The following is a 10,536-nucleotide window of genomic DNA, read 5'->3' as shown; positions in this document are numbered from 1 at the left end:
TTTTTTTCCTTTAATTTTTATTGTTGGTTGTTCAAAACATTACATAGTTCTTGACAAATCATATTTCACCCTTTGATTCAAGTGGGTTATGAACTCCCATTTTTACCCCAGATACAGATTGCAGCATCACATCGGTTACACATCCACTGTTTTACATATTGCTATACTAGTGTCTGTTGTATTCTGCTGCCTTTCCTATCCTCTACTATTTTAAATCCACTCAAATAAAGCAGTGCCCCCTAGATATGGAAGGCATCTAAAATCCTCTCCTTCAGCTTTTGTAAGACCCTTACATCAAAGCAGAGACTAAGGGAAGGGAGCCTTTCTGTCTTCAGGTGTCTATTGTCTGAAACATGGGAATAGGTATTGACATAAAGAAAGGGTTACAAATAATTACAAATTATACTGAAAACCAGTCTCTCCAATTATTGTAGAAATCCTGAGTATTTCTGTGTCTGAGATCTATGATCAAAATATCAGTCAATTTCCTACAAATAATGTTGATTCTGCAGGATACTCCAAACTAAATTACCTCTCCAATCCTAGTACATGTTTCACAGAGTCTTTTTCTGGAAGAGTAATCTTCCACAGAACATTCATTAATCTGCCTTTAAGCAGGAGTCTTTCAAGGAAAGAGCAAACTATTAAAGATTTGTGATCATTTTCCACCCTTGGTAGCAGAGAGGAGGTCAGGTTATTTATCTGTAAGCCATGACGATTACACATCAGAAAATTCTCAAGGGTCTTTCTGACCTCTTGATTATAATCCATATTTGAGGATGTCATGCTTCATTGAAATTCCACATTTATTTTAAAGCTCTTAACCTCTGCAATTTTGCCTAAAGGCTGAAAACTTTTGATTTTTCCTATAATGGAAAAATGAAATCTGAAGTAATTCATTTTTCATTTAAAAATTTTTATGGAAACATAATACCATGGAATATCATTTTGTATTTCAAGGGTATAGAGGTCACTTTTCCAAATTTGTGTTTAGGTTATGAAAGAAAAAGAATTTAAAAAAAAGATATAGTGAAAAGCAAGATTTTCAGTGGTTTTAAAATCAAACTATAGACTTCTTTCCAAATAAAGCAATTTCTCCATTCCAATTTTTTTTAAATTTGTGTCTAATGTGTTTGTTGTGTATTCAATTCCAAAGCATGCTGTTTGTATTTTCTTGGATCAAATTTTAGATAAAAGGCAGGCTCTGGTATTTCTCTGCGGTAATAGATGATGGGAAGCCGGTCTAGTAGGTGAGGAAATCAAAGAATGGGAGAGACAATAGACAAAATTTTTGAAATGGAAGAACCATATACTTATCATTTCATTGGCCAGGATATGCTAGAGAGAGAGAAAGGATGAAACAGAAAGTTATTAACTTCATTGTTTTCATTGAATGTTTATTTTGGATAGTAGAGAAATTAGATGTAGTCATAATCCAACAAAAGGGATTAACAAATATATAAATAAACATTCTATACCTAATATAATTTGGCTAATCAGAGATCCCTAACAAGTTAGAATATAAATTCATTGTAAGGTCTTCCCAAGAGAAACCCAGGGCAAAGGTGCAGGGTGCCAACACTATGCACAGAACTAAAACCAAGGGGTTCTTTCTTATCCTCAGGAGCATGTCTTTAGAGGTCTGACATCCCCACAAGGAACCTACTAATGAAGCTCAGCTATGATTTCCCAGGCAAGCAAGCATTTTGTGACGAGGAAATATAACTTAAAAGGTAGGTGCATATAAGTTCCAATTTTAGAGATAAATTCTAGAATCAGAAGCTGATTGAAGAGCATCAAACCTTACCAAACTAAGTGATATATAAAAGGGAAATTGGTGATCATACATGAGGCCACCTGCTCTGTCATTCTCCAAGCTTTCTGACATAATCAATGGATAGTTACAATGCCAAGAACATTCTAGGTACAATGAGGAAGTGAATAACCACAAAAGCTCTTTATCTTCCCATTGGGTTATGTCCTGATAAACTCATTATTAAGTTGAAAACATTGTTCAGTTATAAATGAGTTTAATATGCCTGTGTTAGCTTTCAGTCATCATAATGAAATCCCTCAATTAATCAACTTATAAAGAGAAAAGAGTTAGTCTGAGTCTCAGTTTTGGAGGTTCTAGTTGGTCTAATTGATTTGTGCCTATGGCAAGGCAGTACATCATGGTGGGAGCAGAGAGCATGTCATAGCAAAACCACTCACCTCACCAGGAAGCAAAAGGCAATGAGGAAGATTTCAGAGTTGCACAGTCCTCGTAGGGACCATACCTGCCATGACCTAAGGACCACCCACAGGCCCTACTTCTCAAAGGTTCCACCAACTCCTGATAGTACTGCCCTGGGGACCAATCCTTTAATGCATGAACATTTGGGGGAACATTTAAAATCCAAACTATAGTAATACCTAACCTACTCAATGTCAAAGTTCAGCAACAATGTGCCTTGTAAAACCTCAGTTGTTTGCTTTCGTGATCTCATGACTGTCTGGGAGCTGTGGCTCTGCATTATGAAAGAAAACTGGATTGCACATTATTTGCCCAAGAAAAGATCAAAATTCAAAATTCAAATTATGGTTGCCACTGATTGTGTATCACTTTCACAGAACTGTGATTCTGAAAAATCCTAAGTTGAACCATAGTTAAGTTGGGAAACATCTTTATATGAAACCTGCTTCCAAATTTTGAGGAGGTTGCAATTCACTACTTAATAACCTATGTGGTGATATGGAGTCATAGTAAGTTTTAGTCTTATCTCTACCACTTATTAAATTTAAGAATTATGGGTAATAGTTTAACTTTTCTACCTTTTAAACTAACCTTTTAGGGTTTTTAGGAATGCAGATTTCACAGATTAAAAGCCTGGTACATACCAAATCCTTAACAAATAGGAGCTATAATTATGTGTTCATGCACATAAATTATTTTTTTTACTTTCTTCAAGTAAAAGAATATAAGAATTAGAATGGATCCATCGGTTCCCCATTAGAATTGTAATAATTATAATTTAGAATTTCAGAGAACTACCATTCATTTATTCCAAATTGGCTTCTACATAAGTGCAGTTCCATAGATAAAGGATGGTGTACAAAAAGAAAGCTATTGTGGAGTCTCAGGTTAAGATAGAAAAAAAAAAGCTTTTAAAAGATTAAATTAAATGTCACCTTTATGAAACCATCATCTAAAATATTTAATACCAGAAGAGAAATAAAATGGATTCAAAAAAATAGAAAATAATTGGAAATGGAAAATAAATTTCTCATGGGATATAGATAGTTCAGTTAACTTTCCCCCAAAAAAGTGAATCTAAACAATGAAATAAATCTCTGGAAGGAAGAGCACATTGAAAGGAAACTAATGTTAATGCCAATGTCTCTTAACAAAACATTAGCAGTTTGACATGCAGTAAAACTTACTAATTAGCAGCACAGATTCTGAAGTCTCAGTGCTGAGGTTCAAATCCCAACTCTGGCTCTGCAGCACTCTGACAAGTTTCTTCTTCATACATCAAAATGAGAATGGTACTAGTACCTATTTCATCACATGTTTGTGTCAATTTTGTGAGTTATTATACACTAAATGTTTAGCATAGTGCCTGTCATACAGCGAGTCCCAAACAGATGTCTGCAGCAGCTGTATCACTATATCATTATAGCTAATATCATAAATATTCATTAAATAGAGAATGTTTCATCATATCTGAGAACTTCCTTTGTTAAAATTCTGTTTTTCTACCATTGTTGTTTACTAGTCTACTAGGAATAGTCCCCAATTTACAATGGCTCAACCAACTTATGATTTTATGATGGTAAAAAAGCAACACATTCAGTAGTATTTTGATCTCTTCTCAGGCTGGCTTTGTATGGGACAATAACTCTCTTGTGATGCTGGGCGTTGGCATGAGCCCAGCTCCCAGTCAGCAGCAGGGTACCAAAGGTAAACAACCAACCCTAATCTACAGCACTCTGTCCTGCTATAGTGTTTGGCAGATTAGATACATTCAATGCATTTTCAACTTGTGTGGATTTTATTAACCTAATATTGGATTTATTGAGAACTTGAGAGTCTGAGGCAGGAGGATTACAAGTTCAAGGCCAGCCTCAGAAACTTAGTGAGGCCCTAAGCAGCTTAATCAGACCATGTCTCAAAAAATAGAAAAGTATTAGGGATGTGACTCAATTTTAAAGCATTCCTAGGATAAATTTCATATAGATAAATAGATAGCTGATAGAGATAGATAGAGATAGAGATACACATATATATTGCAATCTACACCAGAACTTACTGCTAATCTTCACCTGTATGAACAGAGTTCCATCACCACCTACACATTACTCTCTGTGAATCTGGCAGCAACCAGAACCATACTATGCACTACAAAGGAAAACAAAGGGCTCCTAACCTTAAGGGGGTTCATCTCTTGGTAGGAGAATCCCTTTTAAATATGAGAGGGATATTTGACAATATTACTCAGGTAGCTGGAGGTTGCAGCTTGCAGTTAAAATGGAATAATGCAGGACATATAAACTGAAACAAGGGAACCAAGTCCACTGGCATGAGTGACAGAGCAGCATTTAGGACAATCTCCCCCACAAAAAGAGCTAATCAATCACCTGAAGGGAAGGTTAATTCTAAACTCCCTGTCAACTCATGTCTGGAGCTTAGAGAAGGGAGAGAGAACTGATTAAAAAAAAATGTAAAAGGGTGTTCTCTTCAAAGTCCTCTAAGATATGGGGGGGGGGAGATCCAGCACATTTTGATAGATTCTCATGGAAAATGGCCTAGAAAGATAGACACTTGCCCTCACTGTGGTAGAGTGTGGTATGGCTTTGACGCAGCAAGAAATCTAGACATTGATGGCAGTAACCATGGGTACAGGGAACAGTGTTCTCGAAAGCTCACATGTTCACTATGACAATAGTTCCTTAAGACTTGTTGGTAGATTCTAGCAGAGGTGGGACAGGCAAGAAGAGGAGCAGAAGTAGGCATCCCATGTGACTGACCTCTTCAATGAGCAAGTGCATGTGAGAATCTCAGAAATACTAGCATAAACCCAACAGCCTTATAATGCCAGGTAAACAGGAGTCAGAGGGGCTTAAGAGTACATTATTATCCTTGCCAAGTTTTAAAACAATAATGAGGAATTCTTCATACTCCAGTTACTCACTGCAGAATTTTGTATAATTATCTTTCACAATTAAGCATTATTTATAACCCAAAGTTTATATATTTGCCACATCTCTTCAAGACCTCTACAATTAAGGTAGATAGCCTCTGAGGGTATAAAAGAGAATAAATTCAACAAAAGAGGCTATTGTTTTAAAAATTATAAACAGAAAAAAAATTTTTAAATAAGCACATTTCATAAAAGCAGTCATTTTACAAAAGCAATGGAAAGGACTGAATATCTGTGCACCATCTGTCCTAGCGCATATATTAAGAACACTATTCCAAGTAACACTTCAACAATGCTGCTTACATTCTTTTCGCTCCTAAAAGAAGTATTACTCCTTCTTTATGTACTTCTTCTTAAAGGACCTGCTCTCTTATGACCATTTGCAGGGGCTTCACACAATTGCTTCATGTAGAAGAAGCCAAATTGAATCTTAGTGCTAGTGTGCCAATCTTATTCAAATTCAACATTTTCTTAACCTTGAATTCTAGTTTGACCTTGCCTCAACACCTCTTCATTCTTGGAGAGCATCTCCTTGTTTCTTTGTTCCTGTGTTTGTATTTGTACCCTACCTTCTTCTCTAAAGCCTCTGAAATGTCACATGCCTCTAATCCCAGATGGTGATAAGTTTGGTCTTACTACCATCATAGTCATTACCACAAGCTCAGGACAGAAGAGGAAAGTCCATTGAGAACATGCTCACAACTCCTACCCAGCTTCCAAGAGAAGTTGATGGTAGCTGAGGTTCTTCAGGAGGTGCAACATGATTGTATTCTAGCCAGTACAGGAGATAAGAGGGGGCACTGAGATCAGGCAGATGACTGTGGAAGTGTTGAGGATCAGTGGAGCCTTTCATTCAGGTGGAGTCAGTGGGTTCCTTGAAAAACTTGAGTATTCTTTTATGTAATATTAGAAGATGGCAAAATAAACAAGATACCTGATAGGTCAAAAACACTATGAAAAATATAATGGTACTGAAAACCTATCTCTACATAAGACATATAATCTAGCAAGAGAGCAGAGACTTAGTAACCTACCATGCAATTCCAGACATCACATGCCAAAAACATCACAATTAGCTACTTCATAAATGTGATGGATTATATTATCAAGTTCCAAAGTTCAGCTTCATGTCTTCACTTAGTTAAATTTCAAATCTTAATATGCATTTTCTATTTTCACTGCTGCCCTCCTCCCACCAGTATCCCAGTAAGATGCCTATGCTTAGAAAGTATGAAGACATAAGCCATTGGTTGGGAGGTGGAGGAAGTAAATGAAAAAGAAGGATTCCACAGGACGAGATAATTCCAGCAAACAACTTCCCATATTTTTTCTTAAAGAATCTCATCAGCTTGTTATTTATTGTGCTGCTCTTGTCTCTCAGGAAGACAGATGCCAGTAGCCCTACTCTCAATGAGACCCCAAACAGGTGTTCGGGTTAGCCCTGCACACCTTACCTGTTTTGGAATCAGAAATTTCAATAGAAAGCAATCATACATGTGCCAAAGTGTGTGTGAGTGTGTGTGTGTGTGTGTGTGTGTGTGAGAGAGAGAGAGAGAGAGAGAGGCAGACTTACCTCCCAATAAGTGAGAACTCGCCCACAACACCGAGGCGCCGCATGGCACTTAGGAGTCCTCGCACAGTCATGCCCTCGCAGAAGCACACCACCACTCTGGCTTTGGGAAGCCGCTCTCGGAGCTTGCGCAAGAGTCGGTCAAAGCTCTTCTCGCCAGCATTGCTGTAGATTTTGTCTGAATGGGCGATGCAGAGGCCTTCCTGGGCAGCCAACTCTTTGAAAGCATCCATTCCACTCTCCCCGTAATTCCCTGTCCAAAAACAATCAGCAGATAGATGTTCAAGACTACCGTGACAGAAACAGCAATTGCAAACTGCAATAAGGACTCCTTAGTTGCTGGGAAGGGAGAGGGTAGACTTGCTAAATGAATTCAAATATGACTGAAACTGAAGGAAGATCTGGGCAGATCAAAAGGAATAATCAAATGTGACCAATCAACTCTATGAATATGATGAGAAATTACGTGAGCTAGGCATCCACGATGAAACAAGTTTTGTGAAATAAAGGACTGCTGCTCTATTTTACAGTCATGATTAATTGTGTTTGTCCCGGACTTTAACTGTGTGGGAGACAGCAGCACATTGGGGTAGGCAGGTCAACTGGCTTCAGCTGGCCGCCAGGTTAAGCGGTAGACACTCAGCCTTTCCATGAAGAGTGAGCTCTCAAAGCAAATGGAACACCTGGCCTGGCCGGAGGTAAGTAGACAAGAAACAGTTGCTGGGTTTAGTCAACATCCACCACCCTCTGCTGAAATGATGGAAGGATGGGAGATTTTTATGTTATATCATTCTCATGATAAAATTACTTTAATCAGTGAAGTAAAATAAATATCACACTTCACCATTTTTCCCTTCCTCTGCGTCACTGATGATATAATCTTCACCTTAGGGGCTTCTATAGCACCTCCACTCTTCTAGGTTTGGGGACACTGATACCTGTGTGGATGATGTACTTACTAACATATCCTCACAGTCCCTCATTGATATTTTCTGTAACTCGCCTACTTCCATGGCCACACTTCTGACCTTGTTATGACAGATGTCTATAATATCTCTAAATGTGGATATCAAACATCCCAGTTTCTGTTTATGTCCTCTTATCATTCAAGCTCATATATTCCACTACACCTACCACAGCAATTTTTTCAACCTCATAAAAACTTGAAATCCATGAACCTATTTTTTTCCTTCCATGCCCTCTCTTAGGCTGGCTTCAACCTTGTAGCCTTTCTTCATCATCACTTTCTTTCAAATTCTTAGCTCTGTTGTATTTTCCTGATGAAACCCTAAGGCTAATGGACTCCAGCCAGCCACCTGTCTACAGCTGTACCTGATCACTTAAACACAGCTGGAATAAGCTCACAACCTATTAACTGGTTTTATTTAAAATTACTGAGCACACATTCCCAAAGTGGTTCTCCATAGTACAGAAAAATTATACAACACCACCCCTATAAATAAATTTTCTTAGTTTCTAATATGACTATTTTGTCCTTACTCTCCTCTCTTTAAATCTTTACAGTAGGGCTGGGGCTGGGGCTCAGTGGTTGAGTGCTCGCCTGGCACATGTATTGTGTCCAACTACAACTAAAAAATAAATATTAAAAAAATCTTTAAACTATAGTAGAGTCCATTGCAATCCCACCTCAGCTGCGATCCTCATTTCATATTCCAATAAGAACACAGAAACAGTGAGACAAAATCCAGCCATTTCCTACAACATCTATGCACTTTTCTTCTTATATTCTCCGGCATTCTTCATGGTATACATTTGAAGTGCTTGAGGATAAGAGTTAACCCATGCTCAAAGATACTTGCTCCCATCACTTTTCATCTATTCAAGGGTTTTTTTCCTGCAATTGTTCCCTCTCTCTTGGAGAATCACTTTCTTCCACCTACTAGTGTCAATTTAAAAAAAAAAAAATCCCTGGAGTCGATGTTCCACTTACATTAGTACTTACTCTGCTGCCATATTTGCCACGGCCAGTGTATTTGCTTCTGTATCTCCCATACTCTCATTTTCTGTATTTTCTTAACTGAGATATAATTGACATACAAAATTTTACATGCATTTGATGTATAATCTTAAGAGTTTAGACATATGTACAACAATCATCCCAGAATCTTCTCTTGTTAAAAATCTGTTGCCAGGGCTACTGAAAAGCTTCCTGTTGTCATCTCTCCTGATTTGTTCTGTCTACACTGTCCTCAACCACTCAGGTGCATTCAGGATCAACCCCTCTTGAAACAATTTATTCTCTTGGTTAAAGAGACCAGTGTTTGCCTGGTTTCCTCACCACTCACTGACCACTTTTGAGTGTATTTGCTTGATTTTCCTCGTCTACTCAACCTTGTCATGCAAGGATCCAATCCTGGGGAAACTTCTCTCTTCTTCTGTACTCTCATCCCAGGTACTCCCACTCAGTCAAATCCACTGTTGAGTCCCATATATATAGAACTTCAGACTAAATTGTCCTCCAGAGCAAGACTAGACTGTTCATTTGCCAGCCTCTTGTAGCCATTCATAGACATTTCAAACAACATATCTGAAGTAAATTTTTCATTCTCCACCTTGCAAATATGCTCCTTTTAGACAGCTCCTATTAGTAAGTAGTGTCTTTGCCCACCAAATTACTAGATAATAAAATGTAGAGCTGTTTTAATTTCTGTATTTTTCTCACATCCAAGATCCTATCTCTGAAACACTCCTAATTCATTCTCTTTTATCTGCTTCAACCTCTGCCTCTTTAAACCATGTCTTAGTATGTTTTCTAAAAACAGAACCTGAGATGAAGATTGTTATTCAAGTAATTTATTAGGAGAAGAGCATCAAGAGAAGCAGGGAAGCACATGAGGGAAGAGCTAAGTAGGAAGATTTTCTCAGCTGAACATTAGCTTCTAGCTGGTTCCTGAAGGAAGTGCAAGAGCACATTAAACCATAGAGTTACTCCCACTTTGAGCAAGGGAGCTATGTTGGGTGATGGTCCCTGACTAAACTTTACCCAGGAGGAGGAGAAATACAGCTCCCAGGAAGCAGGTAGCTAGTATTGACAGAAGCATACTCAAATAGTAGTTGAGAGGTTAGTGCACCAGGCAGACAAAGGCAATCTGAGCAGGCCATTCTTACCCAGGCAGTGGCCTCAGCCTCCCCAGTTAGACTCCTTGCTTACATTCTTGTCCCCAATGATTCATTTCACACCTAGCAACCTGAGTGTTCTGTTAAGGTGTGAACCAGATTGTGTTGCTCCATTACAGAGAGCTTCAATTGCTTTCCAGAGTGCTTGGAATGAAAATTAAAATTCCTTCCCTGGGACTACCAGGCTAAACATGGGCTGAGGCTTCTGACCTCTCCAACTTCATCTTTTTCTCATTGTAGAAATCACTTATTAGACATATTTCAACATCCCCTCCTTCACCTTCTCTAGTCTCATGGATGTCAATCTCTTCATAGAATACCCCAAACTCATTCATGTTTCAGTGCTATCTGTTACCAGGAAAGATGCTGTTCTATCAGATAGTCTAGTCATACATCAGGATAAATACCACCTTCTCTGAAAAGCCTCCCCTTAAAGTAGCCTCTCAATAAATCCCCCTTGATTTTAATCTCAATACATATCATATACTCAATATTTTTTGCTAATTTTTTATTCCTCTGAGAGGATAAACTCCATGATAACACCTCTTTATAAGTTGCTGTTCAGTGATATATCTTTAGTAGTTAGGATAGTTCTAGATATTTAAATTTACAATAAGAGTGTTAATTATAACTGACCAGTAGAGA

At 38.0% G+C, this 10,536-nt stretch overlaps 1 protein-coding gene across 1 annotated transcript in view; it reads right to left on the bottom strand.

Moving 5' to 3' along the window:
* The window catches only part of Grm1 (glutamate metabotropic receptor 1), a 265,709-nt gene extending 256,943 nt beyond the window's left edge, over positions 1 to 8,766 (bottom strand). The window contains exons 1-2 of the mRNA XM_015502059.2: positions 8,717 to 8,766; positions 6,757 to 7,041 (exon numbers count right to left, since the gene is read on the bottom strand). Coding sequence (XP_015357545.2) covers positions 6,757 to 7,041; positions 8,717 to 8,766 — 335 coding nt within the window. The remainder of the gene's footprint in view (positions 1 to 6,756; positions 7,042 to 8,716) is intronic.
* Positions 8,767 to 10,536: the final 1,770 nt, after the last annotated feature.

This window comes from Marmota marmota, unplaced genomic scaffold (genome assembly GCF_001458135.2).
Source record: "Marmota marmota marmota unplaced genomic scaffold, marMar, whole genome shotgun sequence".
NCBI classification, from domain to species: Eukaryota; Metazoa; Chordata; class Mammalia; order Rodentia; family Sciuridae; genus Marmota; species Marmota marmota.
Note: the sequence above shows the minus strand (reverse complement) of the source record. Positions and strands in the feature narration are given on the sequence as shown.